The sequence below is a fragment of the Amia ocellicauda genome, chromosome 12 (assembly GCF_036373705.1).
Source record: "Amia ocellicauda isolate fAmiCal2 chromosome 12, fAmiCal2.hap1, whole genome shotgun sequence".
Taxonomy (NCBI): Eukaryota; Metazoa; Chordata; class Actinopteri; order Amiiformes; family Amiidae; genus Amia; species Amia ocellicauda.
In genome coordinates this window covers 17,007,520-17,033,710 of record NC_089861.1, presented here as the reverse complement: position 1 = coordinate 17,033,710, position 26,191 = coordinate 17,007,520, and the positions used below count along the sequence as shown (strand labels likewise).

Below are 26,191 nucleotides of genomic sequence, written 5' to 3'. Positions count from 1 at the left end.
AAGCCCAACCCATAATGTCAAGGATAGCAGAGCCTCACAGCGCCTGAGGGCTAGCAGTTTGAAGTACCTGGGTGCCCAAGCTTGGGTGCAGCTGGTTCATCACGTAGAATTTCGTGATGGTCAGTTGACCGGACCAGGTCACAGCTTTGCACAAATCTTAAAGTATGGCACCGTGAAATAGAGCCCACGATGTGGCCTGTCCCCTTGTTAAGTAAGCGGAGATGTGTTCAGGCGTGGAAATGTTGGCAGTCTCATAGGTGAGCCGGATCACGTCCACCTCCCAGTGCACCAGTCGTTGTTTTGAAACCACCGTAGCAGACAAACAGCAACTTTCAGTGTGGATGCAGATGTCTTCAAGCAGCTGTTGTAGGAAGCACAGGATGGTTGATATGGGGCACGATACAGGATCCACACATCTCTCTAGACACCAGCTCTGGAATGCTGACCACTTATGATGATACACACAGTTAAGGAGAGACAGGCAAAATCAAAGAGTGGGGTAGCATTATACAGTGAGGGAAAAAAGTATTTGATCCCCTGCTGATTTTGTACGTTTGCCCACTGACAAAGAAATGATCAGTCTATCATTTTAATGGTAGGTGTATTTTAACAGTGAGAGACAGAATAACAACAAAAAAATCCAGAAAAATGCATTTCAAAAAAGTTATAAATTGATTTGCATGTTAATGAGGAAAATAAGTATTTGATCCCCTATCAATCAGCAAGATTTCTGTGGTCAAGGTGTCTCTTAAAGGAAGTGCTCCTAATCTCAGCTCGTTACCTGTATAAAAGACACCTGTCCACAGAAGCAATCAATCAATCAGATTCCAAACTCTCCACCATGGCCAAGACCAAAGAGCTGTCCAAGGATGTCAGGGACAAGATTGTAAACCTACATTATTCGCAAATGGAAGAAACACAAAATAACTGTCAGTCTCCCTGGGTCTGGGGCTCCATGCAAGATCTCACCTCGTGGACTTTCAATGATCATGAGAACGGTGAGGAATCAGCCCAGAACTACACGGAAGGATCTTGTTAATGATCTCAAGGCAGCTGGGACCATAGTCACCAAGAAAACAATTGGTAACACACTACGCCGTGAAGGACTGAAATCCTGCAGCGCCCGCAAGGTCCCCCTGCTCAAGAAAGTACATGTACAGGCCCGTCTGAAGTTTGCCAATGAACATCTGAATGATTCAGAGGAGAACTGGGTGAAAGTGTTGTGGTCAGATGAGACCGAAATCAAGCTCTTTGGCATCAACTCAACTCGCCATGTTTGGAGGAGGAGGAATGACCCCAAGAACACTATCCCCACCATCAAACATGGAGGTGGAAACATTATGCTTTGGGCGTGTTTTTCTGCTAAGGGGACAGGACAATTGCACCACATCAAAGGGACGATGGATGGGGCCATGTACCGTCAAATCTTGGGTGAGAACCTCCTTCCCTCAGCCAGGGCATTGAAAATGGGTCGTGGATGGGTATTCCAGCATGACAATGACCCAAAACACACAGCCAAGGCAACAAAGGAGGGGCTCAAGAAGAAGCACATTAAGGTCCTGGAGTGGCCTAGCCAGTTTCCAGACCTTAATCCCATAGAAAATCTGTGGAGGGAGTTGAAGGTTCGAGTTGCCAAACATCAGCCTCGAAACCTTAATGACTTGGAGAGGATCTGCAAAGAGAAGTGGGACAAAATCCATCCTGAGATGTGTGCAAACCTGGTGGCCAACTACAAGAAACGTCTGACCTCTGTGATTGCCAACAAGGGTTTTACCACCAAGTACTAAGTCGAAGGGGTCAAATACTTATTTCCCTCATTAACATGCAAATCAATTCATAACTTTTTTGAAATGCATTTTTCTGGATTTTGTTGTTGTTATTCTGTCTCTCACTGCTAAAATACACCTACCATTAATCATTTCTTTGTCAATGGGCAAACATACAAAATCAGCAGGGGATCAAAAACTTTTTCCCCCCCCTGTAAGTTGTTCATCTAAGCACTGTACACATGGGCGGAAGTTGGGGGGGTACAAACTTGATATGTTCAATTCATTTTCAGTAGTTATTTTCCTAATGTGAGGGGCAAAACAAACTGGAACGCAACTGCGCTACAGCCCCTCAGTCCCAACAGGTATTTGCATAGAGTGACGAGAAATTGTGACATTCCTGTTTTTAATGCCATATCTTTCAAGTTTGATTGTAATACATGAGAGTGAATGTTAATATAAAAGTGAGCTATTATGCTATTAAAGTTTTCACTTCAAGTTTGCTGGACAAAAATAAAGACTACGGGCAGGGAGCTCTGACAATTGGAGATGTTCCACTAAAGAAAGAAAACAAAGAGAAACTGCTAGTAGGAAAGTCCTGAAATGTTTGTACCTCAATGCCAGGAGTATTAGGAACAAGATGTTAGACGCAGAAGCCACAGTGCTGGCATGTGACTATGATGTTGTAGGAGTGACAGAAACTAAAATTATGGGGATGAATACAAGTTGAAAGGATACACACAGTTTAGGAGAGACATGCAAAAGGTGGTGGGGTAGCATTATATGTCAGAAATGACTTTGAGGCAGAACTGAAATTAGATCTTAGTAATGAATAAAAGTTCTGGAGGATTAACGGTAGCAGTGTGTTACAGAATACCCAATTCAGATATTCAGAAAGATGTTGCATTGTACAGTGTAATCAGGACTGCATGTAGCAAGGATGTGGCTGTTATAATGGGGGATTTCAATTTCCCAAACTTAGACTGGGAAAGCCCAGTGGGGACTACGGAAGCAGAAATGGAAATGGTTGAGATGGTAAATGACTGCTTTCTAACTCAGTTTGTCTCATTAAGGTCCATTAAGGTTCGAGTTGCCAATCGTCAGCCTAAAAACCTTAATGACTTGGAGAGGATCTGCAAAGAGGAGTGGGACAAAATCCCTCCTGAGATGTGTGCAAACCTGGTGGCCAACTACAAGAAACGTCTGACCTCTGTGATTGCCAACAAGGGTTTTGCCACCAAGTACTAAAGTACTAATACTTTTTTCCCTCACTGTATGTGAAAAATGACATTGAGGCAGAAGAACTCATATTAGATTCCAGTAACAGAACAGAATAATTGTGGGTGAAACTTTTGGACAAGAGATCTGGAGGATTAGGAGTGGTAGGAGTGTGTTACAAGCCACCCAACTCAGATATTCAGAAAGATGTTGCATTGTACAGTGTAATCAGGACTGCATGTAGCAAGGATGTGGCTGTTATAATGGGGGATTTCAATTTCCCAAACGTAGACTGGGAAAGCCCGGTTGGGACAGAGTCAGAGGGACAGTAGTTAGAGAACCAATGGCAAATTGTGATCACAATATGGTTAGCTTTGAGGCATTCTTTCAAAAAACAAGGTCCAAGTCTAAAACAATGGTCTACAAATTTAAGAAAAGCAAACCTTGAAGGTATGAGGCGGCACTTAGAAGAGTTAGACTGGAGCATATTGGATACAGAGTCCGTCGAAAATGGATGGGTATATTTTAAGAATATACTACTTCAGGCTCAGGAGCAATTTGTACCAAAACTTAGCAAATTGAGGACCAAAAAACACTGGCCAAAATGGTTTAATAGAAGTATGCAAAAAATATCAAGAGAAAGAAAATGTTGTATAGCGCATACAAAAGGGATGGAGACGAAACAAAATACATAGAATATGTTGAGCTGCAAAGAGATCTTAAGAAAGGGATCAGGAAAGCAAACAGGGAAATAGAAAGAAACATAGCTCTTGGAGCTAAAACTAATGCAAAGAGCTTTTTTCAATATTACAACAGCAAGAGGACAATAAGGGAGTAAGTGAAACAGATAAAGGGCAAAAATGGAAGTATCTTGGAAAACGAACAAGATGTGGCAAATGTTCTAAATGAGTTTTTCACAAAGGTTTTCACAAAAGAAAAAAACAGATAACATGCCACAGGTTAACAATCAGTCCAGTCAAATCCTAAGAGAGATCAGGATAAACGAGGAGGAGGTACTAAAGGGACTAGCATAATTAAAAACAAACAAATCACCTGGACCAGATGGGATATTTCCAACAGTACTTAAAGAAATGAGAGAAATTTATAGGCCACTAACTCAAATATTCCAAATGCCAACTGACTGGAAGACAGCAAACGTCATACCAATCCACAAGAAAGGGGACAAAACTGAGCCAGGAAATTACAGGCCAATCAGTCTCACTTGTAAAATGTTGTAAAAAATGATTAGACAGAAAATAGAGGAGCATCTTATGAAAACCATATTCTTGGAGATAGTCAACATGGGTTTAGACGAGGCAGATCATGTCTTACTAATTTATTCGATTTTTTTGAACATGCAACTGTAGCTGTAGATCACGTGAAAGCATATGATATGATATACTTAGATTTTCAAAAAGCTTTTGATAAGGTTCCACAACAAAGACTGATCCTCAAATTGGAAGCTGTAGGCATTCAGGGAAATGTAAGTAGATGGATTATGAACTGGTTGATGTATAGGAAACAGAGGGTGTCGATTAGAGGAGTTGCTTCTAACTGGAGTGAGGTTGTTAGTGGAGTTCCACAGGTGTCAGTACTAGGGCCTTTGCTTTTTCTAACTTGTCAAATTTGCAGATGATTGTGGACTGACACCTGGCAGATGAAATTCAATGTGGACAAGTGCAAGGTAATACATGCAGGTAACAAAAATGTCCAATATAAGTACACTATAGGAGGTACAGATCTATATAAAGTAACACATGAGAAAGACCTAGCAGTCTATGTGGACTCCTCACTTTCTGCATCCAAACAATGTGGGGAAGCAATAAAAAAGGCAAACAGAATGCTAGGGTATATTGTCAAAAGTGTAGAATTTAAAACAAGGGAAGTAATGTTAAGATTGTACAATGCACTAGTTAGACCTCATCTGGAATACTGTGTGCAGTTCTGGGCACCACAATTCAAGAAGGATATTGCTGCTCTAGAGGCAGTTCAGAGGAGAGCAACCAGACTTATTCCAGGTCTGAAGGGAATGTCCTACTGAGAGACTGAGGCAACTGAACCTTTTCACCCTGGAACAGAGGAGACTACGTGGGGACTTGATCCAAGTCTTCAAAATCATGAAAGGCATCGACCACATCAAACCAGAGGAGCTTTTCCAGATCAGCAGGGACACACGCACCCGGGGACACAAATGGAAATTGGGCTTCAAGGCATTCAAAACAGAAAACAGGAGACACTTCTTCACAAAGAGAGTTGTCACAATCTGGAACAAACTCCCCAGCAATGTAGTAGAAGCTGAAAGTTTGGGAACATTTCAAAATAGACTGGATAGGATCCTTGGATTACTTAGATATTAATGGAAACCAAACGATCCAAATGGGTCGAATGGCCTCCTCTCGTTTGTAATCTTTCTTATGTTCATATGTTCTTATATTATGGTGGAGGGGCCCCTGGCTGACTGCAGCTTTTCCACAACATTAACAGGCAGCCTCAGAGACATCAGGTGGTGCCTTTCAGGGGCCAAACCCACAACTGCAGCTGTGCTGGGTTGGGGTGCCACAGAAGTCCCTCTGCTTGGCTCAGCAAGTCCTGTCGAAGCGGAAGCTGCCATGGATACTGATCATCATGTGTTTCTGGACCTGCTCCCTCGAGTGAGAACAAACCAGCCAGTCATCTAGATAATTGAGGACGCAGACCCCCTGACAATGCAAGGGGGCTACCATGACGTTCATGCACTTGGAAAAAGTGCATGGGGCAAGTGACATGCCGGAGGGGAGAACAGCAACTCGAACACTTGGCCCTCAAAGGCAAAGCGGAGAAACTTCCTGTGCGCCTGTGCAACGGGGATGTGAAAGTAAGCATCTTTCAGATCCACCCTGGTGAACCAGTCTCCAGGCTTGATGGCCTGGGACATGGTGCGCAGGTTGAACATCTTGAAGCGCAACACCTTGACCATCTTTCTTGGGCACAAGGAAGTATGGGGAATAGAATCGCTCGTGCTGCCCCGGCGGGGGCACTTTGTGGATTGCTCGCTTCTAAAGGAGAGTGGCAATTTTGACACGAAGCACCGCACACTGTAACGGGTCCCTCACTCGAGTCCACACCACACCCTGGAAGGGAGATGGACGTGTCTGAAATTGTAGGGAGAAGCCAACTGATATAATTTGCCAATTCAAGAGTTGCTGGGGGGTGTAAAGGTGGGCCAGAGGCTTCTGGAACACCTCAGTGACGGGGCTCGGGTGGTGGAGCCCCATCCCTGAGGGGTTGCCGTGTGCTGCCATGGGCTGCCAGGGGCCAGGGCAGTGATCCTGGGGGGGTGCCTGCCTGCCAGTGAGATGCTGGTGGAGATCGACAGGTGGGCGGGGCTGTGACCTGGGCTGTGGTCCGGCCTGTGGCCTGAACTGTGGCCTGGGAGCCACAGTCAGGGGGCCTCTCGCCTGCGCTGCTGGGCCTGAGGTGCAACGGGGTAAACCCGGGACAGCTGCAGGGACTGCTCCCTCTCCTGGAGCGTATGTATCAGCATCGCCTCCACAGAAGGGCCAAAAGTGAAGCCCGGTGAAATAGGGGTGTCCATGAGGTCAGTCCTTTCTGCCTCAGGGACCCGCCATGCCTGGGACAGCCAAAGCTGGTGGCGTGTCGTGGGCACTGCAGGCAGGAGGGGCGCAGCTGCCGTGGCAGGTGCAGAATGGCAGCCGGCGAAGCAGCGGAAGCAGGAGGACACACAAGCGCGGGGGGCGCACTGCAACCCTGGAGGAGGAGACGGAGGGGCTCGCGGAGAGGCGTAGATCCAGCATCCCCGATGTCCCCCCGTCACTCGCCAGAGTGGGAGATCTTTGGGCGTGGCAGCGAGTGTGGCGGCGCCTGGTGGAATGCCGTAGCGGACCCGGAAGTCGCAGCCAAATTGTGCCCGCTGTTGGTGCCCAGACAAACAGGGTATAAGACCTCCCCACTCCAGGCGGGCAAGGTGCACTGGCCGCAAGCAGCACAGTGGTGGGGGCAAGAGGAGCTCATCACTGAGCACTGAGCGCTCAGCGCATACACGCATGCACAGGGAAACGTGCAGCAGAGGCGCTATAAGGCACTATATAAACACGACTATTATTTTTAAAGTGTACTATTTGTAGCCGAAAATGAAACCTAAGCACAGCGGAGCCCCGGAGCGCGGACGGAACAGAGTCGGATTAGCTATTAATAATAACTAAACAATACAAATAGACACGGTAATAAACGGTGGTGACAGCACAGCCGTGAAGCAAACCAACCGAGTAATAATAATTATTGTAAATAACAATAAGGTCTAATGCATGGACAAGACACAGAGAGCTCACGTTCTCAGTCCAGGCGAAGTGGCAAAAGAGGACAAACCTGCACTGATGTCACGTTTTATGGAACAAGATGGGTGAAGGGACCTGTTCTGAGTGACGAGCACAGGGGCCAATGACAGCTTTGATAGAGTGACGTTTCGATTCCTATGGCAGTGCGCAGAAACCCCTCCCCCTTGGGCAGTGCTTCCGACTTGAAAGATAACTAAAAACAACACAAGGACAAGCAAAGGCAGACAGCTGTGCTTTATTAACTACAGGAGTGGACAACGGTGGTACAGTTGGATTCAAGGCAGTTTTCATTAATCAACACAGTGGCACAGAGGACAGGACACACCAGCACAGAACTGAGGGACAATGTCACTCACAGAGGACTTTAAACTCTACTATCAAATGTGCAATCAATCTATGTCGCTCAAACTGTGAGGGCATATCTGTGAGCCACGTCCTTATAAGGAACAAACCTATATTTGAAATTATGGTACAAATGTGGAAATCCTTTTATTTTTAATTTGCCAGTAGTGTCCCAATTTGTTGTGTAATTAGAATGCATTGGATACATATTACATATGTTAGTCTGTAATTTATGTATGGTGAGGTTAACGTCAAAGATATGTTTTCAACATATAAAATAAACATATGGATATGAAATATGCACACAATATATTAAAATAACTATAGCTTTGTTCTGTAAGGTTAAGTGGTTCCCTCAGGCTTTCAGTCGCTAAACAAACACATTCCTCACTGTCTCTCTCCTCACGTTACTTTGCCTTATGGGGCATATCTGAAAGCTATTTTAGTCTGCAATCCTTATGCTTATTTTGTCAGTTCAATGTATTAGTATTTAAATACTATATCTTGCATATATACATTTAGATATATGATCGCTCTACCATACATTACAATTTTCATAAGATGAATGACATAAAGTCATTAAAGCATGTGAAAATTGTCTGGGGATCTGTGGTGACCCATACTATATTTTAATCAAGCATCAAAGGGATCCACTTTGTGTTTGGGAGAGTGAGGCAGCTGTGGTGTTGAGAGGCCTGGTCGGCATCTGGCATCTGTGTGTACAGTGAACACGGTAATGGGACACTTTAATGAACCAGACAAAACCAAAAATGTGCGGTTGAGTTAAAACTCTCCCTCCCCTTTCGCTATCATGATATAAACTTACCAGCATCATTTAATGCTCATCCAGTGTGACAAACAGAGGAGCTACCATTAACTTAAATGTGTTAGATATTATTATGAATACAAGGATTAAGTTACATTGCTGCATATATGTTAATTTGTAAATTCAATTAACTGCGGACATCTGCACTTCACGAACGTGTTTGTTGGCCTTTTATCTGTGTGGAACACGCGTGTTTCTGTGGGATGTGGGAGTTTGCAGGCTGTGACGCAGATCGACGACAAGCATGTCAGATCAGTCAGTGTGTGTCTGTACTGTGTGCGCTCCTTCATGACGCAAAAGACACAAATTCGGTGCAAAATAGTCGTTAAGTGTGAGTCGCCTACTGTTCACAAAATCGTGTCTGATTGTAGAAATCGTGTAGTGTGACCCCAGCATTAGTCTCATTGCGTCACTTGTGCATAGATCTAATTTTTTTGTAGTTTTATGGTAGCCTAACTAGAAATTGTACTACCTCAAAATAGCAGATGCACGTTTGGGAATGAGGGGATGGTTTGCATAGCGGTTTGACAATTTCATGCAATAACGTTGTTCCACGTGTTAATGTTAATGTTTTATGTTTACTTAATAAAAGAGTAACTTAAATTTAAATTGTGTTGACCTGTTTTTTTTATTTCAAAATGTGTATAGCAATTTAGAGTTGGTTACCTAATGCATTAGTTTGTACATCTTAATTTAAAAACCAAGTAAACTGTGGACAATTTGTTGATGAGAAATTAAATGTTTTTTGATAAAGGTAATAAAAATGTTTTACCTGTACTTAATTTTAATTTGTACTATGAACACAAAATACCTAGTAAAAATTACTTAATCAAGAAGGTTTCTTTAAATTATCAAATTAACCTAAATGTCACTTAAAATCACTTAGTAAAAGCAACATAATAAAGAATGCTTCTTTAATTTAAAATAATTAGTTAGTGTCACTTAAAGTTACCTGTTTAAACCTACTTACTAAAGAATGTTGCTTTAACTTATAAAATTGAATTAGTGTTACTTTTCGATGTAATCAGTTTCAAAAAAAATTTTGAGTTCAATTAACTTATTGGGTTTTACAGTGTAGTGTTAGTTTTGCTATTATCAATATTGGCACAGTACTGCATTTAAATGTAAACTGGGATTTCTAAGGAACAGGGGTTAAAAAGCAAATGTTGGTTTATTTGAGCCTGATGTTTGTCGACCCCTTAGTTTTTTAGGATACCGAGGGTGACTTTTTAACAGAAATTCTGCTCTATTTTTGCAGGCGGAGAAAACAATGGCATGGATTTAACTCTGGTCACCTCTGGGGAAAAACAGGAGTGTTTCTTGCAATGCCAGAAGGAACACTTGCTTTCTGGCAGGACGGTCTCTGACAGGAGAGTTTAGTGCAGGAACAGCCTGGCTGAGAGGAGCGCAGCAAGGAGAGAGAACAGCAGAGCTGGGAAGGGACTGGAGGGGCTGAGAGGAGCTGCAGAGCCTGTGGTGTTCTCATTGCGGGCTGTTGAGAAAAGGAAGAGGGAAATAAAATCACAAAAAGATACAGTAAATACAAAAATGAACTGCAGCTCCCACTACCACCACAGCTGTATCTTGTCCAGACTATCCGCCCACTCCAGCTCGTCTGGTGTTCTCTCTGCCCTATTTCACACTAGCTACTTCACTGCTCTGCCCCCTCCACTGGCTCCACTAAGCCGCCCTAGATAAGACCGTCTGCCAATAAATTATTAGTAATTATAATCTCCCACTACTACCGACACTACAGCTCCAGCTCCCACTACCACCACATCTTCAGATGCCAAGAGAGGAGGAAGTGAGAGTCCTCAGTTTGTTAGAGGAGCGAGACACAAAACAAAAAACAGAATATGCTATTTATATACTAATTATTTATTTTTAATTAATGAATAAATGGTCTCTATACTCACTGATGTTAATGGTGTTAAAATCGACTTGAAGTGAAAAATTTACACTCCTGAAGGTCTGGATGATGTCATTGTCCATGGGAATGTCCTTTGTGCTGTTAAACTCCACGTCCAGATCAGTAATGACTGAGCCACTCCTGCAAGAGAGACATATAGAAGATAATGAAAAGAAAAAAACAGAAAGGCTTGCATCATCAAAAGATATCGCTGCTCTAGAGGCAGTTCAGAGGAGAGCATATTTATTCCAGGTCAGACTTATTCCAGGTCTGAAGGGAATGTCCTACTGAGAGACTGAGGGAACTGAACCTTTTCACACAAGACAGAAAACAGGAGACACTTATTCACACAAAAAATACTTTTTACAATCTGTAACAAACTCCACAGAGATGTGGTTGAAGCCGATAATTTGAAAAAAATAAAATAAAATAGACTGGTCGTGATCCCTGGATCACTTAGCACAATGGGTCAAATGGCCTCCTCTCGTTTGTAAACTTTCTAATGTTTCTTTTGTTTCTAATTATTACTTTGAGTCCTGTTGGTGGGTTATATGTATTGCTTCTTGATGTTTATGTGGTAGGTGTAACGTACTTTTGGCCCAAACTAAATCTCGATGTTTATAGTTTTTTCAATACATCGCCACAGAATATCAAACAAACCCACAGAAAGTCAAGATTACATTAGTGCTGAAGTCATAATAATAGCAGATAAACTGTTAATATATACAAAAATATAAAAAGAAATATGGGATTTGAAAGGAATATTCTTGCACTTGAAAAACTCCCAGTACTTACCTAAACTTCACCACAAAGGTGCGGATGAATCTACGGGCATACCGTGAACGGAAAACCATGTCACACTGAACGGGGGGAAAAAGGGAGGGAGAGGGAGAGGGAGAGGGAGAGGGAGAGAGAGAGAGAGAGAGAGAGTATTGATTTACTTATTGATGAGGTGTGAAGAAGGTAGATATGGCCGGGTGACCAATCATATTAATTATGCAGCAATAATGGCAAGAATGTCAAAAAACACCAGGGTTTATGCAGGAATTAGGTGAGTACGTGAGGCACCAGCAAATCAGCCAAGTGTCAGCTGAATAATAATAATAATAATAACTACCCTCAATATAGAAAAGGGGGAAAAAACACTTTCCAAAAACAATTTAATAAAAAATTGTTTCCTAGCAGACAAAATACAAACAAACAAGGAAGACAAAAACAAAATGAGCTCACTCTTGCTTTACAACTTTACTAAGAGTGTATTCATTGTATGTTTCTCTTCACAACCACCTCCCCTGCAGCACAGACTTGAACTGCTGCTCAAGGTCCACTCACATCTGGACTCACCACATTTAAATACATAAAATTATTATTTTAAACTAAAACTACCTTAAAAAAATACAATATTGTATACAAAATACCATCTTCACTTTATACATCAGAACCACATATGAAAACAGGCACCAAGAAATAACACATAATGGTTTGCTCCTCCATATGAGGAGCCTCAAACAGGAAGTGAGGAACCTTGATGCTATGCGTTTTAATTTTAAAAAATAAACATATTTCTTAAGCTAGTTAAGAGGTTGCAATAGTCATATTAGACTGTATTAGACAAACTGTATGTGACAACTAACAAATGAAGCAAACATTAATACAACAGATTTTTAATATTGTCAATATGCCTCCATTGTAAGGTAGGTAATATTTCTCCCTAACATTACTTTTACAAAGATGTGTACAGACCTGGGATTGGCCTTCCAGCATACCAGACAAATGCCCAGTAGGCCGGTGGACTTTGTGGGCCAGATTTGAATTCCAAAAAATACAATTTAAAAAAATCACGAATGGCCTCACAGTAACATAATGCCAATCCATACTTCCCCCACCTCTCTCTCTCTCTTCTTTCTCTCCTCCCCCCATTTCTTTCTCTCTCCTATTCCACACTCTTTCTCCTTCTCCCCCTATCCCTTTCTTCCCCCCTCCCACTCAAGCAACACTCACAAACATCAGTGCATGAAGGCTAAAAGAGACAATTTTTACCTCACTTGTTACATTTGTGGCCAGGTTGATAAATTCCAGAGAGTTTCTATTATTCAAAGCCTCTGTAAAATTCTTCACAATTTTGAAGATCAGCATGATTGTGTTCTGAGGTACTGGGGTGGCAGGGAGGGTAGTGGTGGAACTGGGGGAGGTTGTGCTGGTATTAATAGTGGTAGGAGTGCTGAATGCTGAAAGAAACAGGTTACAGAGAGACTGAGAGGGTTAGTAAAGTACAATATCGATAGACACATTAACTCACCGAATGGACACAGATAGCTCGGTCCTGGAGAGCTACAGTACAGCATAGCAGGGGTCAATAGCCCTTGTCCTAAAGAACTACAGTACAGTATAGCAGGGGTCAGTAGCCCTGGTCTGAGAGATCTATCAGTAGATCTGGTATCGATTAATGGTTCCCTTTGACTTCATGATGCCAGGTGCATTGACAGTACCTGTGCTGGTATTGGCAGAGGCAGATGTGCTGTTGCTCACAGAGCCAGTGCTATGCATAGTCACAGCCGGGGTCGTAGTTGCAGCAGCTGTGGTGGGTGCAGCTGATGTTGTCGCTACTATGAGCAAATAAGTGAAAGAAATAATAAAGTTAGAGAATCCATCAATATTTCAAAAATGTGAGATTTCAAGTTAGACTACTGTGTATATCTGTTGATCTATCTATCTATACATACAGTGAGGGAAAAAAGTATTTGATCCCCTACTGATTTTGTACGTTTGCCCACTGACAAAGAAATGATCAGACTATTTGCAGAAATGTAGCCCCAAACTTGCAAGGAACCGCCACCATGCTTCACTGTTGCCTGCAGACACTCATTCGTGTACCGCTCTCCAGCCCTTCAGCGAACAAACTGCTACAGCCAAATATTTCAAATTCAAAGAAACAGCTGTTTCTGTTGCAGTTAATGATTGTGTTTCAACCTACAGTGAGGGAAAAAGTATTTGATCCCTTGCTGATTTTGTACGTTTGCCCACTGACAAAGAAAAGATCAGTCTATAATTTTAATGGTAGTTGTATTTTAACAGTGAGAGACAGAATAACAACAAAATAATCCAGAAAAATGCATTTCAAAAAAGTTATAAATTGATTTGCATGTTAATGAGTGAAATAAGTATTTGACCCCTAAGACTTAGTACTTGGTGGCAAAACCCTTGTTGGCAATCACAGAGGTCAGATGTTTCTTGTAGTTGGCCACCAGGTTTGCACACATCTCAGGAGGGATTTTGTCCCACTCTTCTTTGCAGATCCTCTCCAAGTCATTAAGGTTTCGAGTCTGACAATTGGCAACTCGAACCTTCAGCTCCCTCCACAGATTTTCTATGGGATTAAGGTCTGGAGACTGGCTAGGCCACTCCAGGACCTTAATATGCATCTTCTTGAGCCACTCCTTTGTTGCCTTGGCTTTGTGTTTTGGGTCAATGTCATGCTGGAATACCCATCCACGACCCATTTTCAATGCCCTGGCTGAGGGAAGGAGGTTCTCACCCAAGATTTGACGATACATGACCCCGTCCATCGTCCCTTTGATGCGGTGCAGTTGTCCTGTCCCCTTAGCAGAAAAACACGCCCAAAGCATAATGTTTCCACCTCCATGTTTGATGGTGGGGATGGTGTTCTTGGGGTCATAGGCAGCATTCCTCCTCCTCCAAACACGGCGAGTTGAGTTGATGCCAAAGAGCTCGATTTTGGTCTCATCTGACCACAACACTTTCACCCAGTTCTCCTCTGAATCATTCAGATGTTCATTGGCAAACTTCAGACGGGCCTGTACATGTGCTTTCTTGAGCAGGGAGACCTTGCGGGCGCTGCAGGATTTCAGTCCTTCACGGCGTACTGTGTTACCAATTGTTTTCTTGGTGACTATGGTCCCAGCTGCCTTGAGATCATTAACAAGATCCTTCCGTGTAGTTCTGGGCTGATTCCTCACCGTTCTCATGATCATTGAAACTCCACCAGGTGAGATCTTCCATGGAGCCCCAGACCGAGGGAGACTGACAGTTATTTTGTGTTTGCGAATAATCGCACCAACTGTTGTCACCTTCTCACCAAGCTGTTACCTGTATAAAAGAAACCTTGGAGCAAGAAATCTTGTTGATTGATAGGGGATCAAATACTTATTTCCATCACTAACATGCAAATCAATGTATAACTTTTTTGAAATGCGTTTTTCTGGATTTTTTTGTTGTTATTCTGTCTCTCACTGTTAAAATACACCTACCATTAAAATTATAGACTGATCATTTCTTTGTCAGTGGGCAAACGTACAAAATCAGCAGGGGATCAAATACTTTGTCCCTCACTGTACATACATATATGTCTATATATCCAGTGCTATGCATAGTCACAGCTGGGGAAGTAGTTGCAGCAGCTGTGGTGGGTGGAGCCGATGTTGTCACTACTATGAGCAAACAAGTGAAATTAATAATAATGTAAGAGAATCCATTAATAATTCAAACATTTGTGAGATTTCAAGTTAGACTACTGTGTATATCAATCAATCTATCTACCTATACATTGAAGAGGCCCCAAATACCTCACCCGTACATGAGGTTACCAAAGAGCACATAATGAGACCAGCTTCTACCGGTTTGTAGTAGATGCATCTCTCTGCAGACACACAATACAAATTTAGTACAGAACGTACGTTCTAGTAAAACCACAAGAAGATGGGGAAGTGGGAACACAAGCCCCCTTTGCCTATCTAGATGCGTTAGATACGTGTGGAATGTAAATAACGAAATGGCCACAGATGTCTCCATATTTGGGCATACAATAGAAAACATTGTGTTTAAGCTTAATCAGGGAGATAGTGAGGATATCATAAGATAGAGAGTTGTCACCCCCTTAATGGTTCAAACTCACCCTGTCCAGGATATCGCAGTATGAAAATAACATAATGTAAGCTCTATGATTTTAGGGAAGTAAGGACAGAGACCTGCGTGTCTGTGTGTATTACTTTTCTCCAAGCGGCTTGAATAAAGACTCTGTTTGATTCAATCTACTCTAGTCTGATTTCTTAAAAAAGGGGATTCTTCAACATACATACATATGTATATGTATATATATATCTATAGATGTTTCAACTGAACTGCATTCTGTGACTGTTCTCTTGTTCAGATCTGTAGCCCTGGTCCTAGAGATCTACAGTATAGTAGGGGTCAACAGACCTGGTCCTGGAGAGCTATAGTACAGTATAGCAGAGGTCAGTAGCCCTGGTCTGGGAGACCTTTCAGTAGATCTGGTATCGATTAATGGTTCCCTTTGACTTTGTGTTGCCCGGTGTATTAACAGTACCTGTGCTGGTATTGGCAGAGGCAGATGTGCTGTTGCTCACAGATCCAGTGCTATGCATAGTCACAGCCGGGGTCGTAGTTGCAGCAGCTGTGGTGGGTGGAGCCAATGTTGTCGCTACTATGAGCAAACAAGTGAAAGAATTAATAATATAAGAGAATCCATTAATAATTCAAACATTTGTGAGATTTCAAGTTAGACTACTGTGTATATCAATCTTTCAATCTATCTATACATACATACACACATACATACATACATACATACATATATATCTATAGATGTTTCATCTGAACTGCATTCTGTGACTGTGCTCTTGTTCAGATCTGTAGCCCTGGTCCTAGAGATCTACAGTATACCAGTGGTCAGTAGCCCTGGTCTGGGAGAGCTATCAGTAGATCTGGTAGCGATTAATGGTTCCCTTTGACTTCGTGTTGCCAGGTGTATTAACAGTACCTGTGCTGGTATTGGCAGTGGCAGTTGTGCTGTTGCTCACAGATCCAGTGCTATGCATAGTCACAGCTGGGGAAGTAGTTGCAGCAGCTGTGGTGGGTGGAGCCGATGTTGTCACTACTATGAGCAAACAAGTGCAATTAATAATAATGTAAGAGAATCCATTAATAATTCAAACATTTGTGAGATTTCAAGTTAGACTACTGTGTATATCAATCAATCTATCTACCTATACATTGAAGAGGCCCCAAATACCTCACCCGTACATGAGGTTACCAAAGAGCACATAATGAGACCAGCTTCTACCGGTTTGTAGTAGATGCATCTCTCTGCAGACACACAATACAAATTTAGTACAGAACGTACGTTCTAGTAAAACCACAAGAAGATGGGGAAGTGGGAACACAAGCCCCCTTTGCCTATCTAGATGCGTTAGATACGTGTGGAATGTAAATAACGAAATGGCCACAGATGTCTCCATATTTGGGCATACAATAGAAAACATTGTGTTTAAGCTTAATCAGGGAGATAGTGAGGATATCATAAGATAGAGAGTTGTCACCCCCTTAATGGTTCAAACTCACCCTGTCCAGGATATCGCAGTATGAAAATAACATAATGTAAGCTCTATGATTTTAGGGAAGTAAGGACAGAGACCTGCGTGTCTGTGTGTATTACTTTTCTCCAAGCGGCTTGAATAAAGACTCTGTTTGATTCAATCTACTCTAGTCTGATTTCTTAAAAAAGGGGATTCTTCAACATACATACATATGTATATGTATATATATATCTATAGATGTTTCAACTGAACTGCATTCTGTGACTGTTCTCTTGTTCAGATCTGTAGCCCTGGTCCTAGAGATCTACAGTATAGTAGGGGTCAACAGACCTGGTCCTGGAGAGCTATAGTACAGTATAGCAGAGGTCAGTAGCCCTGGTCTGGGAGACCTTTCAGTAGATCTGGTATCGATTAATGGTTCCCTTTGACTTTGTGTTGCCCGGTGTATTAACAGTACCTGTGCTGGTATTGGCAGAGGCAGATGTGCTGTTGCTCACAGATCCAGTGCTATGCATAGTCACAGCCGGGGTCGTAGTTGCAGCAGCTGTGGTGGGTGGAGCCAATGTTGTCGCTACTATGAGCAAACAAGTGAAAGAATTAATAATATAAGAGAATCCATTAATAATTCAAACATTTGTGAGATTTCAAGTTAGACTACTGTGTATATCAATCTTTCAATCTATCTATACATACATACACACATACATACATACATACATACATATATATTTATAGATGTTTCATCTGAACTGCATTCTGTGACTGTGCTCTTGTTCAGATCTGTAGCCCTGGTCCTAGAGATCTACAGTATACCAGTGGTCAGTAGCCCTGGTCTGGGAGAGCTATCAGTAGATCTGGTAGCGATTAATGGTTCCCTTTGACTTCGTGTTGCCAGGTGTATTAACAGTACCTGTGCTGGTATTGGCAGTGGCAGTTGTGCTGTTGCTCACAGATCCAGTGCTATGCATAGTCACAGCTGGGGAAGTAGTTGCAGCAGCTGTGGTGGGTGGAGCCGATGTTGTCACTACTATGAGCAAACAAGTGCAATTAATAATAATGTAAGAGAATCCATTAATAATTCAAACATTTGTGAGATTTCAAGTTAGACTACTGTGTATATCAATCAATCTATCTACCTATACATTGAAGAGGCCCCAAATACCTCACCCGTACATGAGGTTACCAAAGAGCACATAATGAGACCAGCTTCTACCGGTTTGTAGTAGATGCATCTCTCTGCAGACACACAATACAAATTTAGTACAGAACGTACGTTCTAGTAAAACCACAAGAAGATGGGGAAGTGGGAACACAAGCCCCCTTTGCCTATCTAGATGCGTTAGATACGTGTGGAATGTAAATAACGAAATGGCCACAGATGTCTCCATATTTGGGCATACAATAGAAAACATTGTGTTTAAGCTTAATCAGGGAGATAGTGAGGATATCATAAGATAGAGAGTTGTCACCCCCTTAATGGTTCAAACTCACCCTGTCCAGGATATCGCAGTATGAAAATAACATAATGTAAGCTCTATGATTTTAGGGAAGTAAGGACAGAGACCTGCGTGTCTGTGTGTATTACTTTTCTCCAAGCGGCTTGAATAAAGACTCTGTTTGATTCAATCTACTCTAGTCTGATTTCTTAAAAAAGGGGATTCTTCAACATACATACATATGTATATGTATATATATATCTATAGATGTTTCAACTGAACTGCATTCTGTGACTGTTCTCTTGTTCAGATCTGTAGCCCTGGTCCTAGAGATCTACAGTATAGTAGGGGTCAACAGACCTGGTCCTGGAGAGCTATAGTACAGTATAGCAGAGGTCAGTAGCCCTGGTCTGGGAGACCTTTCAGTAGATCTGGTATCGATTAATGGTTCCCTTTGACTTTGTGTTGCCCGGTGTATTAACAGTACCTGTGCTGGTATTGGCAGAGGCAGATGTGCTGTTGCTCACAGATCCAGTGCTATGCATAGTCACAGCCGGGGTCGTAGTTGCAGCAGCTGTGGTGGGTGGAGCCAATGTTGTCGCTACTATGAGCAAACAAGTGAAAGAAATAATAATATAAGAGAATCCATTAATAATTCAAACATTTGTGAGATTTCAAGTTAGACTACTGTGTATATCAATCTTTCAATCTATCTATACATACATACACACATACATACATACATACATACATACATACATACATATATGTCTATAGATGTTTCCTCTGAACTGCATTCTGTGACTGTGCTCTTGTTCAGATCTGTAGCCCTGGTCCTAGAGATCTACAGTATACCAGTGGTCAGTAGCCCTGGTCTGGGAGAGCTATCAGTAGATCTGGTAGCGATTAATGGTTCCCTTTGACTTCGTGTTGCCAGGTGTATTAACAGTACCTGTGCTGGTATTGGCAGTGGCAGTTGTGCTGTTGCTCACAGATCCAGTGCTATGCATAGTCACAGCTGGGGAAGTAGTTGCAGCAGCTGTGGTGGGTGGAGCCGATGTTGTCACTACTATGAGCAAACAAGTGCAATTAATAATAATGTAAGAGAATCCATTAATAATTCAAACATTTGTGAGATTTCAAGTTAGACTACTGTGTATATCAATCAATCTATCTACCTATACATTGAAGAGGCCCCAAATACCTCACCCGTACATGAGGTTACCAAAGAGCACATAATGAGACCAGCTTCTACCGGTTTGTAGTAGATGCATCTCTCTGCAGACACACAATACAAATTTAGTACAGAACGTACGTTCTAGTAAAACCACAAGAAGATGGGGAAGTGGGAACACAAGCCCCCTTTGCCTATCTAGATGCGTTAGATACGTGTGGAATGTAAATAACGAAATGGCCACAGATGTCTCCATATTTGGGCATACAATAGAAAACATTGTGTTTAAGCTTAATCAGGGAGATAGTGAGGATATCATAAGATAGAGAGTTGTCACCCCCTTAATGGTTCAAACTCACCCTGTCCAGGATATCGCAGTATGAAAATAACATAATGTAAGCTCTATGATTTTAGGGAAGTAAGGACAGAGACCTGCGTGTCTGTGTGTATTACTTTTCTCCAAGCGGCTTGAATAAAGACTCTGTTTGATTCAATCTACTCTAGTCTGATTTCTTAAAAAAGGGGATTCTTCAACATACATACATATGTATATGTATATATATATCTATAGATGTTTCAACTGAACTGCATTCTGTGACTGTTCTCTTGTTCAGATCTGTAGCCCTGGTCCTAGAGATCTACAGTATAGTAGGGGTCAACAGACCTGGTCCTGGAGAGCTATAGTACAGTATAGCAGAGGTCAGTAGCCCTGGTCTGGGAGACCTTTCAGTAGATCTGGTATCGATTAATGGTTCCCTTTGACTTTGTGTTGCCCGGTGTATTAACAGTACCTGTGCTGGTATTGGCAGAGGCAGATGTGCTGTTGCTCACAGATCCAGTGCTATGCATAGTCACAGCCGGGGTCGTAGTTGCAGCAGCTGTGGTGGGTGGAGCCAATGTTGTCGCTACTATGAGCAAACAAGTGAAAGAATTAATAATATAAGAGAATCCATTAATAATTCAAACATTTGTGAGATTTCAAGTTAGACTACTGTGTATATCAATCTTTCAATCTATCTATACATACATACACACATACATACATACATACATACATACATATATATCTATAGATGTTTCATCTGAACTGCATTCTGTGACTGTGCTCTTGTTCAGATCTGTAGCCCTGGTCCTAGAGATCTACAGTATACCAGTGGTCAGTAGCCCTGGTCTGGGAGAGCTATCAGTAGATCTGGTAGCGATTAATGGTTCCCTTTGACTTCGTGTTGCCAGGTGTATTAACAGTACCTGTGCTGGTATTGGCAGTGGCAGTTGTGCTGTTGCTCACAGATCCAGTGCTATGCATAGTCACAGCTGGGGAAGTAGTTGCAGCAGCTGTGGTGGGTGGAGCCGATGTTGTCACTACTATGAGCAAACAAGTGCAATTAATAATAATGTCAGAGAATCCATTAATAATTCAAACATTTGTGAGATTTCAAGTTAGACTACTGTGTATATCAATCAATCTATCTACCTATACATTGAAGAGGCCCCAAATACCTCACCCGTACATGAGGTTACCAAAGAGCACATAATGAGACCAGCTTCTACCGGTTTGTAGTAGATGCATCTCTCTGCAGACACACAATACAAATTTAGTACAGAACGTACGTTCTAGTAAAACCACAAGAAGATGGGGAAGTGGGAACACAAGCCCCCTTTGCCTATCTAGATGCGTTAGATACGTGTGGAATGTAAATAACGAAATGGCCACAGATGTCTCCATATTTGGGCATACAATAGAAAACATTGTGTTTAAGCTTAATCAGGGAGATAGTGAGGATATCATAAGATAGAGAGTTGTCACCCCCTTAATGGTTCAAACTCACCCTGTCCAGGATATCGCAGTATGAAAATAACATAATGTAAGCTCTATGATTTTAGGGAAGTAAGGACAGAGACCTGCGTGTCTGTGTGTATTACTTTTCTCCAAGCGGCTTGAATAAAGACTCTGTTTGATTCAATCTACTCTAGTCTGATTTCTTAAAAAAGGGGATTCTTCAACATACATACATATGTATATGTATATATATATCTATAGATGTTTCAACTGAACTGCATTCTGTGACTGTTCTCTTGTTCAGATCTGTAGCCCTGGTCCTAGAGATCTACAGTATAGTAGGGGTCAACAGACCTGGTCCTGGAGAGCTATAGTACAGTATAGCAGAGGTCAGTAGCCCTGGTCTGGGAGACCTTTCAGTAGATCTGGTATCGATTAATGGTTCCCTTTGACTTTGTGTTGCCCGGTGTATTAACAGTACCTGTGCTGGTATTGGCAGAGGCAGATGTGCTGTTGCTCACAGATCCAGTGCTATGCATAGTCACAGCCGGGGTCGTAGTTGCAGCAGCTGTGGTGGGTGGAGCCAATGTTGTCGCTACTATGAGCAAACAAGTGAAAGAAATAATAATATAAGAGAATCCATTAATAATTCAAACATTTGTGAGATTTCAAGTTAGACTACTGTGTATATCAATCTTTCAATCTATCTATACATACATACATACATACATACATACATACATACATACATACATACATACATACATACATATATGTCTATAGATGTTTCCTCTGAACTGCATTCTGTGACTGTGCTCTTGTTCAGATCTGTAGCCCTGGTCCTAGAGATCTACAGTATACCAGTGGTCAGTAGCCCTGGTCTGGGAGAGCTATCAGTAGATCTGGTAGCGATTAATGGTTCCCTTTGACTTCGTGTTGCCCGGTGCATTAACAGTACCTGTGCTGGTATTGGCAGTGGCAGTTGTGCTGTTGCTCACAGAGCCAGTGCTATGCACAGTCACAGTTGGGGTAGTAGTTGCAGCAGCTGTGGTGGGTGGAGCCGATGTTGTCACTACTATGAGCAAACAAGTGAAAGAAATAATAACGTAAGAGAATCCATTAATATTTCAAACATTTGTGAGATTTCAATTTAGACTACTGTGTATATCTATCAATCTTTCTATCTATGCATACATATATATCTACAGATGTTTAGTCAGAACTGCATTCTGTGACTGTGCTCTTGTTCAGATCTGTAGCCCTGGTCCTAGAGATCTACAGTATAGCAGGGGTCAATAGCCCTTTGCCTGGAGAGCTACCGTACAGTATAATGGGGTCAGTAGCCCTGGTCTAGGAGAGCTATCAGTAGATCTGGTAGCGATTAATGGTTCCCTTTGACTTTGTGTTGCCCGGTGTATTAACAGTACCTGTGCTGGTATTGGCAGAGGCAGATGTGCTGTTGCTCACAGATCCAGTGCTATGCATAGTCACAGCTGGGGTCGTAGTTGCAGCAGCTGTGGTGGGTGGAGCCGATGTTGTCGCTACTATGAGCAAACAAGTGAAAGAAATATTAATGTAAGAGAATTAATTTGTGAGACAACTGTCATATTGGCAGCGGCTGCGCTGTTGGTGGGGAAGCTTGGGGTAGGGAGATTGGGAAAGGGAGAGAAAGGGAGGTAAGAGGAAAGCTAGTTACTATACTGCAATAATATTGTAACTATGCTGTAATAACGAGATGAAATAGTATTATTTTTATTATTTTTATTTAGCCATGCTCAAATAACTCTATCTACTCTCAAATGTTCTCACACAGCGCTATGTTACACAGCAATACTACAGATGCAGAATTAGCTGGACACACAATTCTGGACACCCTGGCCCAGACCCACCTTCTCTTCCTTTAATGGACATTGGGTCAATGGGCAGAGAGATATTGCCCTGGTCAATGGCCATCAGGAGAACACTGATGACTGTGGTTATATTGGGGACTGAACCGGTGCTGTTGAACACCAGGTCTAGGTCAACCTGGATGGAGCCGTTGCTGTGCGTGAGAGAGTGAGAGAGAGAGAGAGAGAGAGAGAGAGAGAGAGAGAGAGAGAGAGAGAGAGAGAGAGAGAGAGAGAGAGAGATTATTGATTGATGAGGTGTGAAGAGGGTGACCAATCATATTAATAAAGCAGCAATGATGGCAAGAATGTCAAAAAACACCAAGGTTTATGCAGGAATGAGGTGAATAGGTGAGGCCCCAGCAAGTCAGCCAAGTGTCAGCTGAATAATAATAATAATAATAATAATAATAATAATAATAATAATAATAACTACCCTCAATATAGAAAAGGGGAAAAAACACTTTCCAAAAACAATGTATAAAAAATATTTTCCTAGCCGACAAAATGCAAACAAACAAGGAAGACAAAAACAAAATGAGCTCACTCTTGGTTTACACCTTTACTAAGAGAGGATTCATTATATGTCTCTTTCTCTCTATGTTTCACCTACCCTGGAGGACCAACTTGAACTGCTGCTCAAGGTCTAAGGTAGACCTAATCTATCTTTCCCAATGCCCCACTCACATCTGGACTCACTACATTGAAATACATAATATTATTGTTTTAAACTAAAACTACCTAAAAAAAAATGCAACATTGTATACAAAATACTGTTTCCCCTGATCACACATATATACATATCGGAATTAATTAATTCATATTAATTAATTAATTAATTAATTAACACAACTCACCTAAAGCTTATAACTTCAGATTGAAGGAAAGACACAGAATATTGAATGCTGTACACTTTGTCAATCTGCAGAGAGAGAGAGAGAGAGAGAGAGAGAGAGAGAGAGAACACTTTGTTGAACCAAACATGAAATCTGCTCACAGAATATTTACAAGAGAAAAGTAAACAGTGAGAGAATCCCAGGAGAATGCTGAAGAGCAGCTATCCCTGCCTGATGCAGCAGATCACAGAATACAGTCTGTGGGAGGAGTCCAGATCCTCAGTGAGTCTAAAATCTGTGGTCTATCAGTACTCTGGCCTGTGTGAGCACGTTGAACGTCAATATGGTAAGAGTGTGATCTTGATATCCTGATATCTGAATATTTCAAAATTGGACCCTCTCTTGTATATAATATGTGTAATATATTTGAAATATATTTCAAATCTGTCTGTAATCTATATACTTACTATAATTGTTAAAAAATATGTTGTAGGAATTAAGCTCACCCTATGTTTTAAACGTAATTAAATGGGAAACAGATGAAAATATATTTCGCGTACATCTAATATATGTTACAGATACACAAGAAGGGCTCAGTTGTGGTGTATGGGAAATATAAGGATTACATATTTCTACAATAGATGGAATATAGGTTTGGTCACAGGGCACTGAGAAAACTACCATTTCACAGATTGCTGGGAAAGACTGAAATTTGCTAACAATATTATGCTTGCACACTGTTCTTGCACACAGAGACTGACACTCACACTCACACACACACATTCTAACAGTCAGAGGACACTCTCAGAAACACGGACTCACATTTACACAAACTCACTCATACATACAAACACAAATCAAAGGACATTCACCAGAGATGTTATGTTGGAGGAAAGGTCTCTGAATGCTGTAGAAGTATGATTGTTCAGATCCAGGGTGAAGGTCTGATTTAGTGTGAACTGGATCTCCAGCCTGGTGCCATTGGCTGCTAGAGTGGTGAAGGCAGGGCCTGCAGTCTTGGAAGGTTGAAACACCACCACTAGGATTCATGAGAGAAAGTGTGAGAGAGATAGAGAGAGAGAGAGAGAGAGAGAGAGAGAGAGAGAGGGTAAATACAATACAATACAGTGGCAACACAGTCTGCATGGTGTGGATGGAGCCCCACATTGCTCTTCACAAAATGGCCATAGAACTATAAACTGTGTTCCTGGGCTTCCAGTAATTCCTGCAGCCCAACAGAAAAGGCACATACTGATCCAGATGGGTAATACCTCTGTTGTGGCCTACATCAACAGGCAAGGTGTTCTATGGTCACACACGATTAATTGCCTAAACCGTAGACTTCTCTGGGTGCAGCGTCATCTCCATTTAGTCAGAGCTGTTCACCTCCGTGGCTTAACCAACACAGTGGTGGACTTCCTGTCTCAGGCGGCGTAGCGCATTTGGAACCAGTTCGGCAGGGCAGGCGTCAATCTCTTTGCCACATTAGACTCCACTCAAATCCCACTATGGTTCTGTGTCCGAGAACACACAGGGACACAGATCTCCTGTCCCAGGTGCAGGGTACGCTGCGGTATCAGAACCCAGCCATCCTACATCCTTGGGTCTGGCCCCTGAGTGGGAGTACTTTACAACCCTAGGGCTGTCAGATGCTATAGTGGGGACTATTCAGTGAGTGAGTGCTCCCTCTACAAGTTTGCAGTACTCCTACCACTGGCTTTCCAGACATGCTGTCTGGACAGAAAACATGACCCGGCCACCTGCCCTATGGCAGTGATTCTCACAGTGGCCCTGAAGTGCAAAACACATGCAAATAAAAAAAGATGACTTCACAATTAAATCAAAACACCAGCAAACTTAAAAAGTGTCTGCAACATAAACAAATGTCAGCAAACTTAAAAAAGTTGCTGCAAACTTTAAAAAGTGTCTGCAAACTTAAAAAAGATGCTGCACTGATGAGTCTGACACAGACGAAGTCCCTCCAGAACAGAGAGCAGCAATCCAGGATACTTATGGATGCATTAACTGGGATTTAAAATTCCTGCCCCTTGGAGAGACCCCAGAGAGCCAGCAGGAAAAGAAAGAAAAACTGAAGATGATGTCTCAGCAAACTGATGCAAATCGAGAGGCGGTCAAATCTAATAAAGTTGACTTTCTACACACACCATAAACAAGTCAAACAGGGGGAAAATATAAAATGCCTCCTGGAAGAGTGGCCGTTTTGGTTCATCGAACTTGGCATGGCAGTCCACTTCAAGGAACTTACCAGAATTGGGCTTAAATAAACTTTCACACGGAATGTGGATCTGAAGGTGAAATGGCTCTTGAACT

At 42.1% G+C, this 26,191-nt stretch overlaps 1 protein-coding gene across 7 annotated transcripts in view; it reads right to left on the bottom strand.

Moving 5' to 3' along the window:
* Positions 1-7,537: 7,537 nt before the first annotated feature.
* Positions 7,538-26,191, bottom strand: part of LOC136764441 (uncharacterized) — a 29,989-nt gene continuing 11,335 nt past the window's right edge. Inside the window, exons 3-21 of one of the 7 annotated variants that reach the window (XM_066718503.1) lie at positions 24,733-24,899; positions 23,882-23,946; positions 23,028-23,179; positions 22,566-22,682; positions 22,097-22,213; positions 21,620-21,736; positions 20,607-20,723; positions 20,150-20,266; positions 19,137-19,253; positions 18,672-18,788; positions 17,659-17,775; positions 17,206-17,322; positions 16,193-16,306; positions 15,740-15,856; positions 12,885-13,001; positions 12,436-12,623; positions 11,191-11,255; positions 10,403-10,536; positions 7,538-9,978 (exon numbers count right to left, since the gene is read on the bottom strand). In XM_066718503.1, coding sequence (XP_066574600.1) covers positions 9,863-9,978; positions 10,403-10,536; positions 11,191-11,255; positions 12,436-12,623; positions 12,885-13,001; positions 15,740-15,856; positions 16,193-16,306; positions 17,206-17,322; positions 17,659-17,775; positions 18,672-18,788; positions 19,137-19,253; positions 20,150-20,266; positions 20,607-20,723; positions 21,620-21,736; positions 22,097-22,213; positions 22,566-22,682; positions 23,028-23,179; positions 23,882-23,946; positions 24,733-24,899 — 2,288 coding nt within the window. In that variant the 3' untranslated portion in view covers positions 7,538-9,862. Of the gene's footprint in view, positions 9,979-10,402; positions 10,537-11,190; positions 11,256-12,435; positions 12,624-12,884; positions 13,002-14,667; positions 14,844-15,739; positions 15,857-16,192; positions 16,310-17,205; positions 17,323-17,658; positions 17,776-18,671; positions 18,789-19,136; positions 19,254-20,149; positions 20,267-20,606; positions 20,724-21,619; positions 21,737-22,096; positions 22,214-22,565; positions 22,683-23,027; positions 23,180-23,881; positions 23,947-24,732; positions 24,900-26,191 lie in introns of those variants that run through there. The other 6 variants (XM_066718500.1, XM_066718502.1, XM_066718499.1 and 3 more) reach the window with 6 other exon arrangements.